At 48.0% G+C, this 25,326-nt stretch overlaps 1 protein-coding gene across 3 annotated transcripts in view; it reads left to right on the top strand.

Moving 5' to 3' along the window:
- Positions 1 to 25,326, top strand: part of ANKFY1 (ankyrin repeat and FYVE domain containing 1) — a 74,004-nt gene that overhangs the window by 25,113 nt on the left and 23,565 nt on the right. For all 3 annotated transcript variants that reach the window (XM_045044970.1, XM_019817008.3, XR_006589779.1), the window contains exons 4-10: positions 9,920 to 10,055; positions 14,576 to 14,699; positions 14,817 to 14,966; positions 16,128 to 16,293; positions 21,958 to 22,162; positions 23,210 to 23,278; positions 23,495 to 23,694. In XM_045044970.1, the coding sequence (XP_044900905.1) occupies positions 9,920 to 10,055; positions 14,576 to 14,699; positions 14,817 to 14,966; positions 16,128 to 16,293; positions 21,958 to 22,162; positions 23,210 to 23,278; positions 23,495 to 23,694 (1,050 nt within the window). The remainder of the gene's footprint in view (positions 1 to 9,919; positions 10,056 to 14,575; positions 14,700 to 14,816; positions 14,967 to 16,127; positions 16,294 to 21,957; positions 22,163 to 23,209; positions 23,279 to 23,494; positions 23,695 to 25,326) is intronic.

The raw sequence follows: 25,326 nt of genomic DNA, 5'->3' as shown, positions 1-25,326 counted from the left end.
TTATGCCACGTTACGTTGCTTAGAATTTCGGTACACGTGGTGGTGAGTAGACTTTAAAAAAATCATTTTCAGAAGTTTACTTCAGATCAGAATTGCATTTTCATTTAGTATTTACCTAACTGCTTTAAAAAAAAAAGAGAGATTTTACACTTCAGTCTGTTATTAATAGTCATGAGAATTATAACACATGGTAAGGAGATACCCAGGCAGTAAGATGACGAATCACTTGCAGAAGTGATCGGCCGTGTGAAAATTCTGAATTACGTCTTCGTTTGCCGGTTCAGAAGGTACTGTTTGCCCAGCAGTGCCAGAACACTGAGATGGTTGTAACAGAGTCCTCGTCCTGTGGAAATGGATCGTTCGAGGCCAGGGCAGGGTGTTAATTGCTTTGTCTGAGGTAGAGAAGACCAGCGCGGGCCGACAAGGAAGGTGTCTGAGGGGCTGACACGTGAGCAGTGCTCAGAGGTTAAGTGGACATTTACCTCAAGGGTTTAGGGGAGCAGGTGCTCGTGCTTCTCCACTGTGAGTGAACTCTGTCTCTGCAGGGTCATTTCTAGGGTTTAATCTGAGGTCCATAGTTCAGAGTTGCAGACACACACAGATCTGTGCGTGTGTACACATGGCCGTGTGCATTTGTGCCTATGACAACACGTCTGCTTGGGAAATGGTCTTCACTGGAAGGACCATGCGATTGAAATCTCTGCGCAGAGAGCTTTTCTCTGAGGCCATTGCTCTTTGATCCCATATATAACAGAGCTGTGGATAACTTTAAAGCCCATTAGATCATGAAGTGTTCTTTACAAGATGCATGATAGGATCTTAATCACATGACCCGATAATTTACAAAGACCAGAAGAAAGTATATGATATGGGCAATACTCAACTTGGGTAGAAGAAAAGTTCAGAATAAGTTGCCATCTTTTGGTATCTATCAAAACATTATCAAAAATTGATGATCCCGGTAGCTTGAGCTTGTGAAATTGGTACCCTTGCACATGGCCGGTCACATTATAAACGACTCTGATAGTTTTGGAAAACAGCTGAGCTGTAGAACAGTCTTACTTTCTTTTAACCTCATCATCTGACTTTGTCAGATGGATTCTGCCTTCGGTAATTCAGACAGCGTAAGTCTTTATCGTAGTTTCACGTGTCATCATGAAGTGCTGAATGGAACCAAATGAGTAAGCATGGGAAAATGAGATATGACTGCTTTCCAGAACAAACAAAACTATGTAAAAACGCAGAAAATTGCATTAAGTTATAAGGAGCCTAATGCAAACTTTTAAAATTTAAATTTCAAATAAAATTTTACGTTTAAAATTTTGCTTTTCCTTTTTTAGTACATCGTAACATTTAAGAGCAGCTGTAACTCAGCGACTGACCACAAGATTGCATCACTGAGAATCAGGAGGTTAGAAGAGGTTTAGTAAATGTCCCTGGACTCCTTCCTTCCTGTTATAAACCGTAAGCCTAGTTCGGTCCCTGCTGTGCAGTCAGCTGTCAAGAGCTTTGGTAGACGAGGCACTTGCCAGGACAGCTGACAGTTAAGCCTGTGTCATCGTGACTTTCTACACACGGTTTATCCATGAAGCGTGTGCTGGGGGCGGGTTCCAAGGAGGTGGAGGTGTGGGTGGACTGGTTCGTGTTCACGTGTGTGTTTTGCCCAGCAGTCCTGCTGCGTGGCCTGGGCGGGGCATGGGTCCGGTCGCCCGAATCAGGTTATAGGCAGCAGCCAGTGCCCCCGAAGCCTGTGTGTTGTGCGGTACCTGAGGTGCTAACGCTGTGCGGCTGGCCGGCAGTTTGAGGGAGACTGGGCGTAGGCTCTTGTAAACGCGTGCGTGAATAGCAAGCAGGCGGTGTTTTTGTGGTTGAACTTTTCCACACTAAAGGAGTTGATAAAATCATTTTACGAACTCACTGGTGTTTTGTTTCTTCAAAATGATTTCATCCGTATCACAGAGGGCAGACACTTTCCAAGGTGCTAGGGATACGGCAGTGAACAAAACTAAATTCGTACTCGGCACGGAACGGACGTTCTTAGATGGACATTCCGAGCTCACATTTTCTTTTGAAGTGCTTGTGTAATTGGTAGTTCTTAAAATTCAAGGCAAGCACTTACTTGTGTGAATCACTGTAAGAATTTCAGCACGTGTTGGTGAAGATACAGTCGGGCATTAAATGCGAAGTATTTAAAACATGTTTGGATGTATGAGAGTTTTCTTGACTCATGCCTTGTTCCAAAGAGTACAAGGTTTTGTGCCTGCCACGATGTGCTGATAAAGGCACAATGATTTCTGTAGGATTTGCCATAAACACATAACCTCAGTGTAATTGTGAGAGAGTATCAGACAAACCCAAGTTGAGGAACATTCCACAAAATAACTGGCCCCGCGTGCCTCAAATCTGTTAAGGTGATGAAAGACAAGGTAAGAATCTGTTACAGGTTGGAGGACAAGGAGACAATGAAATGCAGTGTGGATTCTGAACCATAAAAAGGACACTAATGGGGAAATTGGCAAGATTTGTAAAGGTCTGTAATTAGGTAACAATATTGTATCATTCCTAATTACCTGGTTTTGATTATTGTACTATGAGTCATAAGATGTCAGCACAAGGGGAAGACGGGCAAAATGTGTCCGGGAACTCTGTAACTTTTCTGTTAGTCCGAAATTATGTCAAAATACAAAGATAAAAGGGTACAAATTTACTTCTTCTTTCTTTATTATTTGAAGTATAAAGATACTGACTTGGTAAAGGTACTGATTGATCAACTCGAAAGAGAAAGACTAACCAGTAGCTAACATGGTGTAACGAATCTCAGGACCAGGAGGAACAGCTTTGCGAAGTAAAACGGTTTGTTTCTGGCAAAGCGACTGGTTCGCAGCCGCTCGGCTCACACTGTGAGAGGCCCCAGTGCATTGGATCGGCCGTTTTGAAGACAGAGTTTCCTGCGTGCTTTCTGTAGCAATGACCTTGTGTTTCCCTAGCGTCAGTGTTTATGGGGAGTCGCTCAGCTGGCCTGGGGTGTGTCCAGGGTCACAAGCCGTCCAGAAACCAGAAGGCGTCCTCCTCCCTCCTGTTCGGTCTGGCTGGGCGAGCTGGGCGGGAGGCGGCCCGTGCAGTGGCGTGTGCACCGGGCCCCAGGCTCTGCGCGAGGCTCTCAGGGGCCCTCAGCCGACCCCCAGGGCCCCGCGTGCCGTTCTGTTTCAGGAGGAGGACGGCAGTGCTTGGCGTGTGCTGGACACCCTGTGAACGACAGTCTCCTTCCTGGTGGCTCTGTCGCAGTATTAGGGCGCTCCTTCAGACGATACCCATGGTGGTTTTAAAGTATGTCCATAAATTATTTGATACTCCTCCCTTGAGAAGCGGCGTCCGGGGCGCCAGGCCGGCGGGGCCAGTGGAGCAGGTGAGGCCCGATTGCGGGGTTGTGTCGTGCCACACGTTGGGTGTAGAGATGACTTCAAAATAAAATTTTAAAAATTAAAAAAAAAAAAAAAAGGTGGGGTCCTAATTCCCCTCCCCCTGGTTTAGGCTGACCAAGCTAAATGGTAGGTTGTGGCAAAGTGACAACACGTTACTTGAGAGACAGGCTTGGGGAAGGCGTCCTGACTTCCTCTTGGGTCTTTCAGAGAAATTAGCTGCTGTGTGGGCAGGAGAGCACACGGCCTGGCGGGCTCTTGCCAGAGATCTCTTAGAGCCTCAGAAAATCTGTTTTATCTGTGGTTATATCCCCTTACCCAACCCTCGTGTTGCTTTTGTGTTTTTCTGACTCTTGGTTCTGCTAACTCTGTGTGTTTCAAATAGTCTTTTTTTTTTTTGTAATAAAGTGAACCTTTTTATTCTTCCTGTAGTTTTTCAGCAAATTTTGCTCTCAGTAGCATTTAAAAAAAAATTTTTTTTGTAACATTTATTTATTTTTGAGACAGAGAGAGACAGAGCATGAACAGGGAGGGGCAGAGAGAGAGGGAGACACAGAATCGGAAGAAGGCTCCAGGCTCCGAGCCATTAGCCCAGAGACCGACGCGGGGCTCGAACTCACGGACCGCGAGATCGTGACCTGGCTGAAGTCGGACGCTTAACTGACTGAGCCACCAGGCACCCCTCTCAGTAGCATTTTTTTTTTTTTCAACGTTTATTTATTTTTGGGACAGAGAGAGACAGAGCATGAACAGGGGAGGGGCAGAGAGAGAGGGAGATACAGAATCTGAAACAGGCTCCAGGCTCTGAGCCATCAGCCCAGAGCCCGACGCGGGGCTCGAACTCACGGACCGCGAGATCCTGACCTGGCTGAAGTCGGACGCTTAACCGACTGAGCCACCCAGGCGCCCCTCTCAGTAGCATTTTTAAAGACATAATTAAAATCATAAATGGCACAAACCTGGCTTTTTAAATTATTTTATGACGTTATATCAGGAATGCATAGCACTGTCCTTGTTCTTTATGCATTTTCCATTTGGGGGTGAGGGCTGTTCCCTGAGGGGAGACGTCTTGTTCCCTCACCCATCGTCAGATAGACTCAAATACACTGGCCCTTCCTGATTCTAGTCCCTGTGAATAGGGCTTTTTTTTCTTTTTTTTTAAATTTACATCCAAGTTAGTTAGCATATGGTGCAACAGTGGTTTCAGGAGTAGATTCCTTGATGCCCCTCCCCCATTTAGCCCATCCCCCCTCCCACAACCCCTCCAGTCACCCTCAGTTTGTTCTCCATATTTACGAGTCTCTTCTGTTTTGTCCCCCTCCCTGTTTTTAGATTATTTTTGTGTCCCTTCCCTTATGTTCATCTGTTTTGTCTCTTAAAGTCCTCCTATGAGTGAAGTTGTATGATATTTGTCTTTCTCTGACCGCCTCATTTCACTTAGCATAATACCTTCCAGTTCCATCCACGTAGTTGCAAATGGCAATATTTCATTCTTTCTGATTGCTGAGTAATACTCCATTGTATATATATATACAACACCTTCTTTATCCATCATCCATCGGTGGACACTTGGGCTCTTTCCAGACTTTGGCTCTTGTCAGTAGTGCTGCTCTAAACATTGGGGTGCATGTGCCCCTTTGAAGCAGCACACCTGTAGCCCTTGCATAAATACCTCAATGTAATTGCTGGGTCGTAGGGTAGTTCTGCTTTTAACTTGTTGAGGAGCCTCTGTACTGCGCTCCAGAGCGGCTCCACCAGCTCGCACTCCCAACAAATAGTCTCCGTGTCACCACAGCAGCACTGAGGTGTAGTGACTACTGTGTGGGAGTAGAGCCCCTCGCGCCCGGCCCGTATTCGCGCCCTTACCTGCAGGGTGGCATTGTGGGTGAGCAGCGTCGTGTGCCTGCGTCTCACAGACAGAAACTGAAGCACGGCGACGCTGAGTAACGCACACCAGCCGCACGGTAGTTAAGTGTGCAGGCCGTGGTTGGAAACCCATTCGGCTTGGCTCAGAATCCACACCAGTAACCACAGTGCCTTGCCACCTCTCACTTTGACTTTCTTTTGCTTCCAACTTCACGGAGGTGTAAAGGGCGTGAAATAAACTGCCCACCTTAAAAGTGTACAGTTTGATTCCTTTTGATAGAATTGTGAAACTGTCAGCAATGGAATGACAAACATTTTCACCTCCCTGAAAGTTCTTCTTGTGTCTTTTTAATTCATCCCTTTTCCATCCACATCCCCAGCCGACCACCTATTGGCTTCCATTCATTGTAGATTAGCTTGCATTTTCTTTTCTTTTCTTTTTCTTTTTTTTTTTTATGTTTATTTATTTTTGAGAGAGAGAGAGAGAGAGAGAGACCAAGAGCTCATGCTAGGGAGGAGCAGGGTGGGAGGGGGACAGAGAATCCAAAGCAGGATCTGGAGCAGGCTCCATACTGACAGCAGAGAGCCCTATTTGGGGCTGGAATTCGTGAACCGTGAGATCATAAGCTGAGCCAAAGTCAGACTCGCAACCAACTGAGCCACCCAGGCACGGCGATTGGCTTGCGTTTTCCAAACTTTTGTAAAAACAGAATGGAATATATAGGATCTTTTTTTTAAGTTTATTTATTTATTTTGAGAGTGCGCAGGCACACACATGAGCAGGGGAGGGGCTGAGAGAGAGGGAGAATCCCAAGCAGGCTCCACGCGGGCAGCATCGAGCCAGATGCAGGGCTCAGTCTCGTGAACCTCAAGATCGTGACCTGAGTGAAAATCAAGAGTCAGGTGGCTTCATTCCCTCAGCTTAAAGATTGAGAGATTCGTCCAGAATCTCCGTATGTTATGGTTTCCATTGTTTGTTCCTTATCACTGCTGAATAGTATTCCACGTGTGCACACACCACAATGTGTTGTTCGATTTACCTACGTTTGGCTGTTACAAAGATTAGTATGCCCAATTGTGTGTCTTTGTGTAGGCACTCGTTTTTGTCCCTCTTGGGCAGATACTTAGGAGTGACTGATTTTAGGAAACAACCCACCCGTTCTGGGAACGGACGTTTCATTCACACCCCATCGGCATTGTGTGTAAGAGTTCTGGTGGCTCCAAGTCCTTACTGACCCTTAGGCAGGTTGTTTCTTGTTTATAATGTTCACCACACAAAGGGATGTGGAGTGCATTGTGGTTTTTTATTTTACATTTCTCTGAGGACATTATCTCACGTGTTATTGACCATTTGTGTGTCTTCTTTGTCAGTTTGGTTCACATCTTTGGCCCTTTTATTTTTATTAAAAAATACAGTTTTAGGGGCGCCTGGCTGGCTCAGTCGGTTAAGCGTCCGACTTCGGCTCAGGTCACGATCTCACTGTCCGTGGGTTTGAGCCCCGCGTCGGGCTCTGTGCCGACGGCTCGGAGCCTGGAGCCTGCTTCGGATTCTGTGTCTCCATCTCTCTGTCTCAAAAATAAATAAATGTTAAAAAATAAAAATAAAAAAAATATATAGTTTTAGTGTTTATTTCCGAGACAGAGCATGAACGGGGGAGGGGCAGAGAGAGAGGGAGGCACAGAATCCGAAGCAGCTCCAGGCTCCGAGCTGTCAGCACAGAGCCTGACGCAGGGATGAAACTCACGAACCGTGAGATCTTGACCTGAGCCGAAGTCGGACACTTAACCGACTGAGCCACCCAGGTGCCCCTCTTCTTTTTTTTTTGTGAGATTTTATTTTTTTAAGTAATCTTTACACCCAGCATAGGGCTCGAACCTACGACCCTGTGATCATGAGTCACACACCCCACAAGCTGAGCCAGCCAGGTGCCCCGGGGTGTATATTCTTTCAGATTTTTTTTTTCTTTTTAAATTCTTTTTTTTTTTTTTAATTTTTAATGTTTATTTATTCTGGGATAGGAAGAGAGAGCATGAGAGCATGTACGCATGTACGAGAAGGGGAGGAAGAGAGAGAGGGGGAGAGAATCCCAAGCAGGCTCCGTGCCGTCAGTGCAGAGCCCGTTGTGGGGCTCGATCCCACGAAACTGCGAGCTCATGACATGAGCTGAAATCCAGAGTTGGGACGCTTAACCATCTGAGCCACGCAGGTGCCCCACAATGTTTTTTCATTATGCCTTTTTTTTTTTTTTCCTTTCCATATCAGGCTGTTTTAGGGAATGATGGGTAAATCAGTGTGGAGCAAATAAGTCAAGAGCCTCTGGTTCCATGCGGCATTGCCCCCTTCAGCCCTCTCCTCCTGTATTTGGAAGAGAAGGGGTTAATAAGCGCTAATCATTTGTTGCCTAATTACCAAGTTAATAAGAGGTGCCTGGCTTTTGCTGCACCTTTCCTAGACAATCAAGAACAGAGCTCTGATTCCTTAACCTTTAGCCAGCCAGAATCACACAGAGGACGAGTTAAATAAAAGCCAGATGCTGGCCCCTCCCCAGAGTTTCCGGTTCAGCAGGTCTGGGCAGGGCCCAGGAGCTTCCGGCAAGTTCTCGGGTAGTGCTGATTCTGCTAGCTGAGGACCACCATGATTTTGATGACCTCTCATCTCCACTGCCCTTACTCTAATCAAGGCTTGCCTCTAGTGGAAATCATAGTTTTAGATATTTTATACTACAGTTTTCATCCCAAGAGTTTCCCCAAGTTTCTGTAGAGTCTTTTATTTTAACTTAAAAAATTATACAAGTAATGCATGTTCATTAAAAATCAGGAAAATGAGGGGCGCCTGGGTGGCGCAGTCGGTTAAGCGTCCGACTTCAGCCAGGTCACGATCTCGCGGTCTGTGAGTTCGAGCCCCGCGTCAGGCTCTGGGCTGATGGCTCAGAGCCTGGAGCCTGTTTCCTATTCTGTGTCTCCCTCTCTCTCTGCCCCTCGCCCGTTCATGCTCTGTCTCTCTCTGTCCCAAAAATAAACGTTGAAAAAAAAAATTAAAAAAAAATCAGGAAAATGAAAAATAATCTCAAAGAAAAGCTAGTCATAGGTTCTACCAGGGTTATCTTAGTCTGTTGTTCTATTGTCTCAGTAGATAGACACCTGGCCAGCTCAGTCGGTGGAGCGTGTGATTCTTGACCTTGGAGTTGTGAGTTCAAGCCCCACATTGGGGAGTAGAGATTACTTTAAGAAAATAGGTTGATAGTCTGTTTATGGCCATACCTCCCTGGATGTCCTCAGTCTTGTCTGACCTTAGAGGGTGAGCGGGCTTGAACCTGGTTAGCATGAGTGGGCGAGCCCCAAAGCCGCATGTGTATGTGTATATGCATACTCATACACATATACACACACAAATATATTGCAAAAAAAAAGAGATTTACTACCTGTATTTTTAGCTTTCTTTTTTATTTATTTATTTATTTTTTTACATTTATTTATTTTTGGGAGACAGCGTGAGACAGAGCAAAAGCAGGGCAGGGGCAGAGAGAGAAGACACAGAATCTGAAGCAGGCTCCAGGCCTCGAGCAAGTGTGCGGCACAGAGCCTGACACGGGGCTCGAACCCACGAAACGTGAGGTCGTGACCTGAGTCAAAGCCAGTCACTTAACCGACTGAGGCACCCAGGCACCCCTTTAGCCTTCTTTTTTAAACCAATATAGTGAGTATTTTTTTTTAGGTTGAATACAGATCTAAGTAATTTTAATTGATGCAAAATTTTCCGTTTTGAGTATTAATACCATAATTAGCTTTCCAGTGTTGGACTCTTCAGAATCTTGTTCCAGTTTTTTGCTATTAAAAATAATACTGTGTTGACTGTCTTATTGCATATACTTCTCTGTATTTGCTCAGTTATTAGGATTATCCTAACCGATGTGTATAATTCCTGTGTAACAGTTTACACATTTTTAAGAATCTTTGCTTGCTGAGAGATGGAAAAAATGTATTGTAGTTTAAATTTGTGTTTGTAGTTACTGGTAAGGTTTACTGAGCATTTTTATTTATCTTTGTGAATTACCACTTCTGTCCATTGCCCACTTTCCTGTTGGTTGTCCATCCTTTCATGTTTTTTTTTAATTACTTATTTATTTTGAGGGGTGGGAGTGACAGAGAGGGAGAGGGATCATCCCAAGCAGGCTCCGCACTGTCAGCGCGGAGCCTGACGCGGGGTTTGATCCCACAAAACATGAGATCATGAGATCATGACCTGCGGCGAAATCAAGAGTCGGACACTCAACTGACTGAGCCACCCAGGCACCCCCATCTTTTCGTGTTTATTTGTACGATCTTTCTTGGAATGTAAACTCTTTGTGATGTGTTTAAAACACGTTCCCCAACTTATTTGACTTACATCTTTAGTAGTTCACGTCTCCTACTTCCTTCCCTTCGCAAAACAACATTTTTCTGGAGTCAGATGCTGCCCAGAATGCTTAATTGCCATTTTTGATGGCGGCATGATATTTATTTGAGTGGAGGTTACCAGCATTTGCCTTATTTGCTTCATTAGCCTCAAGGTTTAGGGACCCTCCTTTAGTAGGCTTAAGGCTTCAGTGCGCCATCGGTGTGTTGTATTTCAGCCTCTCTCTTTCCCTCCCCAGATGCTAACCCTGAGGTGACCAGGACGATGCTCCGCTGGGTCTACACGGACGAGCTGGAGTTCGGAGACGACGACGTGTTCCTCACTGAGCTAATGAAACTGGCTAATCGCTTTCAGCTGCAGCTCCTCAGGGAGAGGCAAGTCCCGGCTGAGCTGGTCACGCGCCTCCAGTGGTGGTGGCTGAGCTTGAATTATGTGCCAAGCTCTGCTAATGTAAATAACTTTTGCAAGGTGTTCCTCTGAAAGCAGTAGTGGGGAGAGGACTTTACCTCCCTTGCTTTGTGTTCTTGTAAGCTAAATTCTGCCAAAGCTTTAGGTATTCTCTTTCCTTTCACTGATTTTTTTTTTAACCTGAGATTACGTAATTGTGTGTATATTACGTAAAGAATATAAGAGAGATTACGGTGTCCAAATGCTCAGCTTTCCCTCCTGTATCACTTCCTGTGACATTTATTCTACTTTGTAATAATATAGGACCTTGGGTGAAGTTCTTGGTCATGTTCCTTGTGTTAGAAACACATTAGCGCCTAAGTCGGGGTGCCCAGGTGGCTGGCTCAGTCTGTTGAGCGTCCAACTTCGGCTCAGGTCACGATCTCGCAGTTTGTGAGTCCGAGCCCCACGTCAGGCTCTGTGCTGCCAGTGCAGAGCCGGCTTCAGATCTCTGTCCCCCTCTTTCTGCCCCTCCCCTGCTCACGTGTGTGTGTGTGTGTGTGTGTGTGTGTGTGTGTGTGTGTGTGCGCGCGCGAGCTCTCACTTTCTCTCAAAAACAAATAAAAACATTAAAAAAAAAAAGAAACACATTAATGCCTAAGTTAATACACAAGTGTACCGTTCAGGCGGTTTCGTAGCCAGTGTTTTTGGGCTCTTCATTTAGGTTCCCAAGGAGGTAGTCTGTGTTTTTTATATTGCATTTTCTCTGCTGCTCTCCCAAGTTGGCCTTCTCGAGCAACGGGAAACAAACGTCACCCCAAGTGATGTCAGGCAAAATGCCTTTTAGTTTTAGTTTCTGTTGGGGATGTGCCCCTTGGTGGTCAGTTTGGCTGGTGGAGTGTCTTTTATACCATTTAGTGAGCTTGTGTATTCTCTTGGGGGTTGCAGGAATGGCTTTTCTCCCGGGTGAGCGAGGCCGTGGTTTTAGCTGACAGCCTGCTGTTTGCCCTGCGGGGTGGTGCTCCGGGCCCACCTGCCCATGCGAATTGGTGCACAGGTTCCTCCTAACCCTGGGTGCCTGAGGTCAGCTTACATGCATTCTAATGTCTAAGTCCAGTTACTAGAAACCCCAAACAGGTCTGGGCTTTGTAGGCACGTGCGGTGTTAGGTCAGCGAAGCCAGCCTGACCGTGGGGGCCTCGCGAAGAGCTGTTCCGTTTGTCGGCATGTTGCAGCGTCTCAGGGGGACCTGGGAATGGTTTTAACTAGACCAAATGTGATTCGTATCCTTTTTTTTTGTTTTCTAGATCTCCTGAGCTTTTTTCCATTGATCTTGTCAAACTTGCTTGTAAATTAAATTGCTTTGATAAAAATGCCCTGGGGTTGGAGTAGTGTAGACAACTGTAATCAGTGTAATGGATTCTTTAATTAAAATATTTGTTGCTAATTGACTGGCTTAGGCTTCTTTACCATCAGTATTACCAGATGCTCAATTTTGTATTGTTGGATGTGGGCATTGAGTTTTATCTGTCGTGGCTTTGTGGAGGGCTGGGCTGCCAGACTCCGAAGCGTGGGGTCCAGCATGGGCTCTTAAAAGGTCGCAGAGCGCCCACTGCTGTGCGCAGGGGAAATCACACGTCCCAGGTAGTGCAGGGATTGGGGATGTCGCAAATGTGTGCAGTTCCGTGTGGGGCAGCGGTTGCTTGGTTTTGTAACGTAGGGATCTTGGAGGGTTGGGAATGCTGTCACGCATTTGATGAAAAGGAAGTTTTGGGGGGAAGTGTTATCAGAAAGATACTTTTTTTAAGGAAGAATTCGTAGTATATGCCAAAAATTGACAGTTAATGTAATCATTGTTTTCCTGACTGAAATACAAGCTCAGTGTGTGTCGTTTGGGAAATACAGAAGTCACCTGTAATTCCACCAGGTAGTGCTTTGTTGTTTCTCCTGTCAGTACGTTTTCCACGTCTCCTATTCGTGCGTGTGGGAGTGGTGCTGAAACTAGACAGGAGTTTGTGAGATGCTGGAATACATGCTTGATTTTGTACTTTAAAAATAGTCTGCTTTTCTGCATCTGTATCCTTTTCTGTGCTGTAAAATGAAAAACACGTATTAACAACCACAAAATTCCTCTGGAGGAAAGTTTGTCTCAGTACTTTTGCAAGAGAAGACATGCATTGAGAATCTGAATTTTTAAATAAGATAACATGGTCTTTAGCTGTGTAAATCATGTCAGTTACTAGCTCTAGGCCGTCCAAATAGTGGCTGGCTTTCTGGAGATCCCAGAGGTAGGCGGAAATGAAGCGTCTGCCAGTTGTAAGGAAACGTCAGTGTCCACGAGACGCATTTGAGTCCCTGATACAAATGTCATTTGGCAGTAGAAAGCAGGAGAGTGGGATTTTCAGACTCAGCATTTGTCTGTGAAAGTGCTTTGCAAAGGGCTCTGCAAATGCGCGTGCTCCCTGAGGTTGAGCGTTAGAGCGGCCGTCTGGGGTGCTTGCCGCCGTAAAATCGAGAGGTTCCATACGTGTGCCACAGAGGACTTTGCCCCCGGGGCACTCTGATTTCACAGCCAGGTCAGACCTTGCTGAGGTGCGACGGGCACGGGCAGACACGGCACAGACAGTGGCTAGCGGCTCACAGAGAAGCATGGTTGCTCATCGCGGTAACTTGTTTAGGTGCCGTGACAGTTGGGCTTACAGAGTGCCTGGGTACCTGGAGGGCAGATGCTTCTTTACACCAAGTCATCGTGTCTTTTGGAAACAAAGGACTCGAGCGCTGGTCTTGGAACGAAACAGGCACCTGCGTCGACTACTGGATGGAGAAGGACTGCGAGATTCTTCCTCATTCCTTCCTCCTTCCTTCAGTACACAGTGTGTACTGTGTACTGTGTGTGTACCGCGTGTGTACCGTGTGTGTACGCGTGTATACTGCGTGTGTACTGTGTGTGCTGCATGTGTATTGGGTGTACTGTATACTGTGTGTACTGTGTGTGGGCTGCGTGTGCTGTGTGTGTACTGTGTACTGTGTGTACTACGGGTGCAATGTGTGTACTGTGTGTATTCTTTGTGTACTGTGTGTGTACTGGGTGTACTCTGTGTGTGCTGCATGTGTATTGGATGTACTCTGGAAGTACTGTGTGTACTGCATGTGTACCATGTGTGTACTCTGTACTGCATATGTACTGTGTGTACTGGGTGTGTACTGTGTGTACTCTGGGTGTACTCTGGGTGTGCTGTGTGTACTGCGTGTGTACTGTATACTGTGTATACTGGGTGTGTACTGCATGTATACGGCGTGTGTTCTCTGTACGACATATACACTGTGTGTACCATATGTGTACTGCGTGTGTCCTGTGGGTATACTGTGTGTGAACCGCGTGTGTACTGTGTGTATAATATGGGTTTTTCATGTGTATACTGCAGTGTTCTGTGGGTGGACTAGGTTGTACTTGATGAAACTCAGTTGTCTACATACATGATCCATTTGTGTGTGTGTGTGTGTGTGTGTGTGTGTGTGTGTGTGTGTGTGTATTTATTTTTGGGAGAGAGAGAGTGCACGTGCGTGGGGGCGGGAAGGGTAAAGAGAGAGAATCCCAAGCAGGGTCCGCACCCGCAGTGTGGAACCTGACCTGGGGCTCAAACTCAAAAACCATGAGATCGTGACCTGAGCTGAAATCAAGAGCTGGATGCCTAACCAGCTGAGCCTCCCAGGGGCCCCTGCGGGATCCATTTGGTAAGTGGGGTTGTAAAAAGCAGCTTTATCGAGGGGCGCCTGGGTGGCTCAGTCGGTTGAGCGTCCAGCTTCGGCTCAGGTCACGATCTCACGGTCCTTGAGTTTGAGCCCTGCATCGGGCTCTGTGCTGACAGCTTGGAGCCTGGAGCCCGCTTCGGATTCTGTCTCTCCCTCTCTCTCTGCCCCTCCCCCACTCACACTGTCTCTGCCTCTCGAAAATCAGTAAATGTTAAAAAAAACTTTTTTTAAAGCAGCTTTATCGAGTGATACTTCACATACCGTCTAGTTCACCTCTGGGAGGGGGGACTTCCAGGAGATCCTTATCGAGGCCTAGAGCTCATGTCTGCAGCTAATCCTAAGCCTTGCTGGTTGTGTAACAGAGATGTGCTGGTGGGAACTGTGCGCAGGTCCACACCACACAGTTACATACCAAAGGAGTGAATCTGACCCATCGAGTGTGTGATGTTGCAGGTACCTGTGTATGATCAGTGAAGTGAGTTCCATGGCATTACTTTCGAGGCAGTTGGGGGGCTGGGGTTGACCACTTAGAGGTTATTTTGATTATGACCAGAACGGTCAATGTGATACAATGAGATGCTGGTACTTCTAACACACGGTACCTCTGCTGGAACCGATCCATCACTCCTCTGCTTCTCCCTGTACTTCAGGGTTATTGGACACGGCTGGCCAGGACTCAGATTGCAGCTTTGGTTGATTAACTTGTGACTCTCTTTGTCCCAGTGACACTGTTCATCACTAACATTCTCTCGTAGATGTGAGAAGGGTGTTATGTCTCTGGTGAACGTCAGGAACTGTATTCGCTTCTATCAGACCGCGGAGGAACTGAGTGCCGGCACGCTGATGAACTACTGTGCGGAAATTATCGCCAGCCACTGGGTGGGTGAGAGATGGAGGGCTGTGAGCAAAGCACCCTCGCGGGAAGTCAGAACGTCCGTTGTTGTTGCTGTTGGTCTGCTGGGTCTGTTCTGCTTTTCACTGGCCTTCTGTCCTCAGGACGACCTACGGAAGGAGGACTTCAGCAGCATGAGTGCCCAGTTGTTGTACAAAATGATCAAATCCAAGACTGAGTACCCGTTGCATAAGGCTATCAAAGTAGAGAGAGAGGATGTGGTCTTCCTCTATCTAATTGAAATGGACTCACAGGTACTGTAGCCGCTTTTTCCATTTTTCCTACCTTTTCTGAAAACCATACGTCGCTTGTTTTTCTCTGAGTGTCCCCTGCTCCCTCCGAGCCCTCACCGGCGCACTCTCTGATGTGCACGTGTCTCCCAGGAGTCCCTCCAGCACAGTCTGCGCTTTTTCCGCTACGCTCCTCCGAAATCTTCCAGCCTCTGCCCATGCCCACTTGTAGAGCCACGTCCACATGTTGAGGTAGTGGCTGCAGCGGTAGCTGACTTCCTTCCAGGCACCCACATCCACCTTTGTTTTCTTTTGCTGCTCTAGGCAATTGCCACAAGCTAGTGGTTAACAGTACAGATGTGTCACCCTACAGGTGTTGCAGGTTGGAAGCCCGGTCCAGGCATCGCCTGTCTCAAACCCGGCTGTCGGCAGGAGGCTCTAGGGGAGGGTCCCATTTCCTGATTGTTTGGGGTATTGACAGAATTCACTTCCTTGTGGTTGTAGGACCAGCTGGCTTAACCTGGGGCTCTCTTGACTTCTGGAGCCCACCACATCCCTCCCGTCTCAGAGCCAGGGGTAGCACAGCCAGTCCTCCTGTCACCTCTGTCTCGTCTGCCCCTCCGCTCCCCTCTTTCACTTTTAAGGACACATGGGATCTGACAGGTAGTCCGGGATGTGGTCCCCACTCCAGGGTCCTCAATCTTAGTGACATCTGCAGAGTCGCTTTTGTTGCGGACGGTGATGCAGGTTCCAGGGGTTGGGACATGGACGTCTCTAGGGGCTGTGACTGTGCGGACTGCACTGCCCGATGAAGAAGTGAAGGTGGCAGTGAGGGGTGCTGGCTCGTGGGTGTCCCGTATCTGCGAGGGAGTTCCATATGGAGCCGTGGTCTTTGCGAGCACGTTAGCTGTTCCCGTCCTCCTTTCCCTCTTGGCCCTGCGTTGTCTTCCATGGTGTTGTGTCCGCTCTGTGACCCCCACTAATTCTGTGCTCCCTGAAAGGCGTGTGCCCTTCAGAGGCCTGGCAGAAGGTGGTCAGTTCAGTGGAATTTGTCGAGCGAACAGTTAACGGCATTAAAATTTGGCATTTATGTGAAAGAGGGTGTGTAAGGGTCCGGTGGGGAGACGCTAAAATCGCTTGTATGGTCTGCCAGCTGGGTGCTGATTTACAAACCTACCTGTGCAGCTCCCTGGGAAGCTGAACGAAGTGGATCATAACGGACACCTCCCCTTGGACCTGGCCCTGTCACGGCGACTGGAGAGCATTGCCGCCACGCTGGTTAGTCACGGAGCCGATGTGGACATGGTGGACAGGAATGGCTGGAGCCTGTTACACAAAGGAATCCAAAGAGGTAGGAAGAAGCATGTCCCCCTGCGAGCGAGTTTACTTTAACCCAAGTAACTCTTGAAGCCTCTGGCCCTGTTGCACACATTCCGAAATGCTGCTTCAGCCTGCTCGTGACGTCGAGTCTGTGGTCGGTGGGGAGGAGAAGCTGCTGCTGCGCCTTGTCTCTCGGGCTCTCCTGGTGTCGGCCCTGCCGCAGAGGACCCTTCCTTGTAGGCACGTGACGTGTTCGCATCTTTAGTGTACCGTTTCTCCAGGGTGGCGTTAGTGGCGCTTGTGTTTGCGGCTGGAAGAGAGGGAAGGCATCGGAACCACACATGTTTAAACATAGTCTTGGATTCGGAGTTTTCACTTGTCCAGCTTAGACTTCTTTCATGGCAAAGGGATAAAGTTTCGTTCCGTCGTAGGAAGGTTAGTTGAAATCGTAGCTATATTTTGAGCCTATTGTTGTTAATAGTGGGAAGAATATGGAAGTGATAGAATGAAGATCAAAACACTTTACTCTTAATTAAATTACAAGAGAAAAAGAATATTAGTCTTTTTTGTTTTATTTTTCCCATGGTGTCATCAATCGGTAAGTCCCAAATGGATCCTGCTTGACTCTCCTTTGCGGTAATCGTTTTTGACAGAATGAGAAGCTGTCTTGGGGCAGAGTTCCCGCCCCTGGAATGGGAGCTTTCAAAAATGCCAAGTCTTAATTTTGTAGCGGGATAGATGACTTGGCTGAAGTACTTGGCCATGGCTATTTTTGTGTTTACATGCAGACGTCAAAGGCAGGATGTACCAGGGCACCTGGTGGGGCTCAGTCGGTTAAGTGTCTGACTTCAGCTCAGGTCATGATCTCGTGGTTCATGAGTTGTAGCCCCGTGCCTGGCTGACAGGCCAGGACCCTGCTTTGGATTCTGTGTCTCCTCTCTCTGCCCCTCTCCCACTCACACTCTGTGTCTCTCTATCCCTCAAAATAAGTAAACGTTAAAAAACAAAAACAAAAACGTACTGATTTCCCCACATCTTAATCCTGTGTATTCACCCTTCCAACTATACAGCCATTTTTATCATTATGCCTTGTTGCTATCCTACTATCGTGCTGGTGCACTGTCACTCCTGTATTTACTCTCCTTGTTACACTGTCGCCATATATGCACTCACTCATTCACAGGTTGCTCCTGGTTGGTGGAACTAGTTTCTTCAAATACAGTCCTGTAGGCAGCTGTGGCTTTGCTCTTTTTGGGCAAAGGTTTTAACCTAAATCTCCCTCAAAGCCCTGCGTTAGGGCGTCAAGCTTGCTGGCTGATGGAGAGGAAAATGTTGCTCGTGGTCGGGAAGGAACTCTTGGGATTATGTCCGCGTCCAGGGCAGATGCATTTCCCAGGCGCCACCCTGTGCTGTGCAAAGCCGTTAACACACTGGGTGTGTGTACAGTGGGAAGAGTTCCCACCGCGTGGGGAGTTAGCTTTTCCTGGCGTCTAGTGTCTGAGATGTTTATTTTGGAAACAAATCTACTTCTTACTTAAAAAAAAAAAGTCTCAAGAATTATGTTTCTTAAGGAGTTAAATTCTTATGTGCGACGAGAAAACATCTTTGACGAGTTATTAAATACTTTGGTGATTGCTTAGTTGTGAGAGTGCCCACGAATTGGCAGTGCATTTTCGATGCTTGTTTTCAGGCGACGAACCTTCCACTCTGAGTCGGTCGGTTGCCTGCAAGTCTGTGCAGTGTGGGTGTGAGGGTCTACACTGTTGCCGGCCCTGGGCGGCGGGACGGCGTGGTAGGCAGAGCGCTGACGTCGGGGCTTGGGTGGGCCAGGGTTTCAGTCCTGGCTCGTGTGCTCGTTCAGTGCCTTGGACGGGCCACTTGGTCCCCTCTGGGTGTCCTTTCCCTCACGTGCAGGGTGGGAGTCCTTCTGCTTTCCAGTGTTCCCAGCACGCGCGGCACCGTCCTGCCAGGGTGCGCACTGGCGCGCCGGGACCAGCTCCAGTTCCCGAGGGAGGGCTGTCCCTGTCCCTTCTTCAGCTCCAGCTGTCGTCCGTGGACCTTCCCAAGTGGTTGAACTGAGCAACGTAGTTAAATTCAACTGTCAACCTTACTCTAAGTTCACTGTCACCTGCCTGAAGAGCTTTGCTGTGTGAGATGGGGGTCTGGTTCTGGACACCCGCTGGAATGTGTGCGGTCAGTTCTGTGAAGAATGAAATGGGCAGGCAGTGTCTGTGGACGAGGCCACAGGAGGCACACGTGTGGCCGGAGGACGGCTGCCTCCTCCGAGCCAGGTCTGGGCCAGAAGGTGAATCCTTGCTGTTGAACATCAGCATCGACCTTCGGAGAGTCAGTGCCGGTCAGCGGGCTTCTGAGTGGGCCCTCCTGTCTCCCTGCCTGTAGTCCGTGCACCGTGGGGCCTCTCCCGGGAGCGGCGTGAGGCCGTCCGTGGGAACACTGTAAGCTTCTGGGACCTCCTCCCTGCACGTGGCTCCGTGTGAGTACCCCAAGGGCCTGGGGCCCCCTCCCCGCGCACACGGCTCCAGCCGGGAAGCTGCACTGAAGGAGACACTGATGTGGATTTTAGTTTGGTGTTGGTGTTGTTGGGAGGATGCTCGTGTGGACGTCAGCGCAGTGATTCCTCGTGCGCCGGGTGGTGCAGCCGAGCCAGGTTGTAGGAATAACCAGCTCGTAAGCACCAAACGGTTTTTACTTTAAATGTTTTTGATGGAAATCTTTCTAAAATGTTTTAGATGTTTTCTTACCGACAGAAACTGTAAATGGTGCTGTTGGTGTTTCCTACCCCCTCCTTTGTTCTGCTCCTTCGTTGTCCTTTTCCCTCTAGGCTGTGTGCCCAGGGGCTGACTTTCTTTTCATGTAAAACATCACCGATTTTCAATTTCCAGTAATTCCTAAATAACTTTGGGGGGGAGCAGGGGTGCATGTATTTATGTGCATATATTTGTCTAAGTAAAAAAAAAATCTCTGGCTCTTATTAATAAATTAATTTAAAAGCTATAATTCTTTTAAGAGGGCTTAACGATATAGTTTTGGTGTCTTTTTTATCCATCCCTGTCCAGCTGTTGATCGGCAGTCCTGGACCCTTGTTTCAGGGGGCAGGCTTGCCCGGTTTGTATTCCACCATGTATTGTAAGTTTTGTATCAGCCTGTGGGGTCTTAGCTTTACTGCTTCTCTCTTCGTTTGGAATCTGTGCTGAGCTCAAAGGTGTGAAAACGCCACACTTCTCCCCCAGCATCGTGTACATCGGTCTTTTCATTTCAGGTCTCTCTGTCCCAACAGTCCCGAATTTTCTTTCCACTTCCAGAATATAGGTGGCTTTCTCTAGGATATTGTATTCTGTTGTTAATATTTGTATACATTCTGTCTTAGACTGAATCCCTGTGGGGGCTGCTCCCCCTGTCAGAGCCTACTGGAAGCCCACTGTGTATATGTATCTATAAACAGCAAAGCCCGACCCAGTCTCCCCCTGATATGCAAATCAGTTGCTTTCACACCTCTACCAGTATCCTGTTGTGAAGAAATCTGATTTGTGGTCCTTTTTGTGTGTGACTTTGGTAAAGATTGCACTTTCCTCTAGATGCCAGGAAAAAAAAAGAAGGGGCTGGTTGGAGAAATCTTAAGTTAACCTGAAGTCATAATTGATGGGAATCAGAGCCAGTCGATTGGTTTTCTTCCCAAACATTTCCCTGGTGCCTGTTTTGTATAAGACAGTGGCAATTGCGAGGATAAATCAGACATGGACCGGTGAGCATCTCAGGGGCCTGTGGGGGCCTGACCACCTCCACACCAGCACTCACATTCTTCAGCAAATTGGGCCCTTGGAAGAAGGTACAGAACAGATGAGAGGTGCTGAAAACGAGCTGATTTTGAAATTCCATGTCCGCTGAAGACCAGAGGAAACCCCTACCTGCAGATGAAAATGAGCTTAGGAACACAGGTAACAGACACGAGAGCTTTGCCACTCCAGAAATGCCAACCCCCATGCTAGATGTTGAGACGCAGAAGTACAGTTGAAGTCGATGGATGATGTTGCCGGATATCAAAGAAAACTTCTCGTGAGTGACTTTGTAAGAGAAAATCGTCACGTAGAAGTTGTGATTCAAAGGAGCCCACATCTGCAGCACTAACAGATTCAGGCACAGGTGCACGTGTCTGGCTGCAAAGACAAAAACAGGTCAGCTGTGGAAAGAGCACCATCGCCAGTGATGTGTATAGTGAAGAAGTTCCATAACGCCTTCCACAGCCTGGTGTCCAACCCAAGACTGCCAGCAAACTCCAGTACTGCAGGCCGTCACGGCACCAGATGAACCTGGGGGGTTGTTGTACGTTTTGGGGATCTTCCAGCTGAGGAAGGATGTGATTTGTACGAAATTCATCCTGTAGACCTTGAGTGGAGACAGAATCTACAGAAAGTACCTCTGAATCCTTGGCATGACTTAGCTAAGTGCTGCGGCACACCCGGAAGTTAGGTCTGGCCTGTCCCGGGAGGGGTTGGCTCATGGGCGCACTGCCTGCAGACCCGAGAAGAAACCACCGCCTCCCACTGCAGCTAGACAGAAGCCTCAGTGCGAGCACAGTGCATTTGTAACTGGGTGATTCCTCTGTTCACAGTTCATTACCTTAGGATGCATTGCTCTTTGTGCCTTATTTTCTTAAGGAATGTTAATTTTATGTATCGGGACTGTTTTTGCATGTTTTAAGATGTAAGTGGAACTAAATCCAAGGTGAATTGAACTTTAAGCAACCTTCTATGACACATTTAATTAATCCCTATCACCTTCCAAGTTAGACAAGTCTGCTTCAACTGGTTTTCCACAAGTATTTTTAACATTAAATTGCCACTTGTCAGATTGCTTGGTTCTGAAGGTCCCCATGTATTTTCAGAATTGTATACCTTTAATATCTTTACGTAAACTTAACTCTTGGCCTTTTGTCAGGATGTCAAAGTAGTTTCTGTTTTTCCTCCCACCGAGTGCTGCATAGTCAGAGACAGTAAGCAGTTGGAGCTGTTGAACTTGCTGGATTCTGCTGAAGTTATTCAGACTTCATTTGGGATTTGTACGTTGCTCTAGGCAGACTTCCCTGCCTATAAATTCTCCAAGAATTAAGGTGACGGAGGGGACTTAGGAAGAAGTTTTGTTTTTACAACCATTTAGGTTACCAAGTGAAGTTCTTATAAATAGCAATGTGTGCAGATTATTTGTCCAGATATTTAGTTGAAAACTTCTTGTTGAGACTGTTATGCGTGTATGTCACAAATTGAGAAGATTTTAAAAATGTGTGTGGTAGCAGTCAGCGAGGTGTGGTCATACTCTGGACAGGAACCTGTGCGCGAGTACAGCACGCTGGCGGTAAGACTGTGCTCAAGAGATAAGGGAGCGACATGGATCGTGTTGAAGCATCTAGAAACCCTGTCCGAGAGGTGGTGATCAGGAGTGGCCTCTGTGCCTGGAAGCCTGGAGTACTGGGGTGGTGGTGAGAGGTAGGGGGCTGCAGGTGACAGCGGGTCCGCAGGAATTCAAGCAGGTGACTTTGTGATCTTGAAGGTTCTGTGTAGACATGCCCGGTGGTCCCTCTTCTTTGTCTGCGGTTCCTGACTTTCCGAGGAGTGTTGGCCAGAGTAGCTCGCCCTGGTGTTGTCGTGTGTAACCATTTTTTCTGTTGTTTCTTTTCAAGGAGATCTCTTTGCCGCCACCTTCCTCATTAAGAACGGGGCCCTGGTCAATGCCGCCACGTTGGGTGCCCAGGAGACACCGTTGCACCTCGTGGCGTTGTACAGTTCAAAGAAACACTCCGCAGACGTGATGTCGGAGATGGCCCAGATCGCAGAGGCCCTTCTGCAGGCCGGTGCCAACCCCAACATGCAAGACAGCAAGGGCAGGTTAGTGGGGTCACCGGGCTGCTCTTAGCGCTGTTTCCAGAACAGTATCTTATGGTGGCGCGTGACGAGCAGACGGGCTCGCTATTTAATCTGGTGTTCGTGGAAGTCCCAGACGTTGGTGTATTAGGCAGATGAGAGGCTTGACAAAGCCCAGAGGCATCTGGGGACATTGTTTCCATGCTGGGAACCGAGGTCCATGGATTTGCAGGTGTCACTGGTCCAGCTCCTCCGTGGGCACCCTTTGCTGGCACCTGGGTCAGAACTGGCGGGGGCGCTCGGAGGGGGATGCGCCCCATCTCACAGCCGTCCCCAGTGTTTCCGGGAGGTCACATTGTGGGGTTTTTCCCTCTGGTGCATGTATCTGCCTCATGCAGCGTGGCACACAGCAGAACAGGAAAACGCGTGTGACGGATCTCACACTCAAGTAACGTGGGTCTCGTGAACTCTCAGCATCGTTTGATAACTACTCTGTTTCCCCAGATGACTGCATCCTTTTTTTCTTGTGTTGATTCTTTACGTTGACTTTCCCCAGCCGCGGTGAGTCTGGTGGCCGGGCCTCTGGGACAGGTGCCAGCAGCGGGTCCCCTTCAGGGCACTCGAGGGCTAAAAAGAAGCCGCTTTAATCCGTCCTGGCCTGGGATTCCGGCCTGTTGCTGCTCTGACTGTGCTTGTGTAGAACAGAGTTACAGGAAGAAAGGCATTTCTTTTCAGAATTGTGGAGGCTAGGTGGGGAAGACACGTGTACGTGTGCTAGAAACTGCTGGTGTGAGAACACGGGTAGTGAGTGAGCGCCAGCGTTTAACGGGACCATGTTTTCTGTCTCTTCCTTCTGTCGATTCTTGTCCTTCTGGCTGCTGACTGAATGGTGACAAAGAAACAGAACCATTTTCGTCCTCTGACACTTAGTCGTGATTTTGGAAGGCCGTTTGCCGAGGCGCAAAGGCACGCTGTTGGAGGAATGTGGGGTTCCTGCTGGTGGTGGTCCGGCCTGGGGTTCTCCTGCACGGAGCCCGTTTCTGCGTTGACCCCTCTCCTTTCCCCCCGTAGGACCCCCTTACACCTGTGCATCATGGCGAGGAACGAACTCGTATTCAGTCAGTTGCTGCAGTGCAAACGGTACGCACCAACGGCATCGAGAAGACGGGGGCGGGGGGGTCGTGAGTGGAAGGAAGTCCCTTCAAGCGTCTTCGCCGTCTAGCGTTGTGCGTTTCAATAAGTAAAAGCACAGTAAAAAATTGTCATTCGAGATGTGCGTGAGGAGAGAACGAGGCTGTTGGCAGCGCGGCGTCGGGCGGAGGCGACGTTTGCCGTCACGTCGCTTCCCTCTTCCAGGCTGGACCTGGAGCTGAAGGACCACGAGGGCAGCACCGCCCTGTGGCTCGCGGTGCAGTACGTCACGGTGTCTCCCGACCACTCGGTGAACCCCTTCGAGGACCTCCCGGTGCTGAATGGGACGTCGTTTGACGAAAACAGCTTTGCGGCGAGACTCATCCAGCGCGGCAGCAACACCAACGCGCCCGACGCCGCGACAGGTAGAGCGTGGGCCCCAGGGCTGGGCTCGGGGCTGGAGGGGCCACGAGGCGTCACGCCAGCCCTTCCGCCAGAAACTGAGCAGCCGAATGGCGTGCTGGTGCGAGTGAGGCTGTGCTTGCAACCCCAGCAAAGGCCCAGGTTGTTTTCGTGTCATCTTATGCTTTAAGAAGTTTAGCCAGGGGGCGCCTGGGTGGCTCAGTCGGTTAAGCGGCCGACTCTGGCTCAGGCCATGGTCTCACGGTTTCATGAGTTCGAGCCCCGCGTCGGGCTCTGGGCTGACAGCTCAGAGCCTGGAGCCTGTTTCAGATTCTGTGTCTCCCTCTCTCTGACCCTCCCCCGTTCATGCTTTGTCTCTCTCTGTCTCAAAAATAAATAAACGTTAAAAAAAAAATTAAAAAAAAATTTAGCCAGGGGGTGCCTTTGGCTCAGGTCATGATCTCAGGGTTCGTGGGTTCGATCCCCGCATCAATCCCTGTGCTGACAGCTCGGAGCCTGGAGCCTGCTTTGGATTCTGCGTCTCCCCCTCTCTCTCTCTTCCCCTCCTCTGCTTATGCTCTGTCTCTCCCTCTCTCTCTCTCTCTCTCACTTTCTGTAAATAAATAAACATTAAAAAATAAAATAATAAAATAAAAGAAGTTTAGTCAGACTGCAGGTCGGTTAAGCAGAAACACTTCCATTTGTTTGGTCCGGTGAGTCTCAGAACTCCTTTTACACTCTTAGAAATTAGAGCCCAAAGAGCTGTGGTTTCAGTGGGTTGTAGCTTTGATATTTAACATGCTAGAATTAAAACTGAGAAATTTTTAAAAGGTGTATTAAGTTAGAAAATAATAAACTATTGTATGTTTAGCATATAGCATTTTTTATGAGGAATAATGTTCAAAAGAAAACGGTGACTGGCTTCTTATATCTGCATCGTTTCAGCCTTTTGACGTGTGTTGTTTTGGTTAAAGTATGTGAAGAAAACATACCCTCCCACAGTCAATGTAGGTGGAGAAGGGTGGCGTATTTTGGAGCCTTCTCAGATAATTGTGGACGGATTTCTTTAGTTCTGCAGCGAGCAGAGATCCCCAGTGAGTGTGAAGTTAACTGCCGTGTAGAATCTGAAACCAGATCAATGAACTTTTCTGGCTCTTAAGTTAAAATCCATGGTTCACTTGTGCTTTGGATGGACCTTTTCTCCATATGTGATTTTATAAACGTCATGATTTAATTATTTGAAAAATTCTGGTTTGCTGACTTGAGCAGATCTTCCAAATCTTTATTTTAGAATCACATTTACTAATATCACTATCGATCTCATCAGGAAGGTATTCCAGTGTTGAGAAGCTGTCAAAGTAGCAGTTTTGGATAAAAGGTTTCCAGAATTCTAATATTCACTTGCAAGGTCAACTTTTATCATTTGGTACAAATACTGCCACTTGTTTCCTTAAAGAGAAAAGCATACTTCGTTCGTTTTCAGCAAAACGTCCGGTACTCCTGTTTGGGTAAGCATGGTTTGCTAATCAGTCATTCTTTCACAAAGCTGGTGTAGCCTGAGGAAAACTTTAGGTTGCAGCCCAGGCAGTGGTTCTGGGCTTTTCCTCGAGGCTCCTGCACTTCATCACACGGGGCCGGATGCAACTCCCTGCACC

This window comes from Felis catus, chromosome E1, assembly GCF_018350175.1.
Source record: "Felis catus isolate Fca126 chromosome E1, F.catus_Fca126_mat1.0, whole genome shotgun sequence".
Classification (NCBI taxonomy): Eukaryota; Metazoa; Chordata; class Mammalia; order Carnivora; family Felidae; genus Felis; species Felis catus.
The sequence above is the reverse complement of the archived record's forward strand: the minus strand, read 5'-3'. Positions and strand labels throughout refer to the sequence as shown.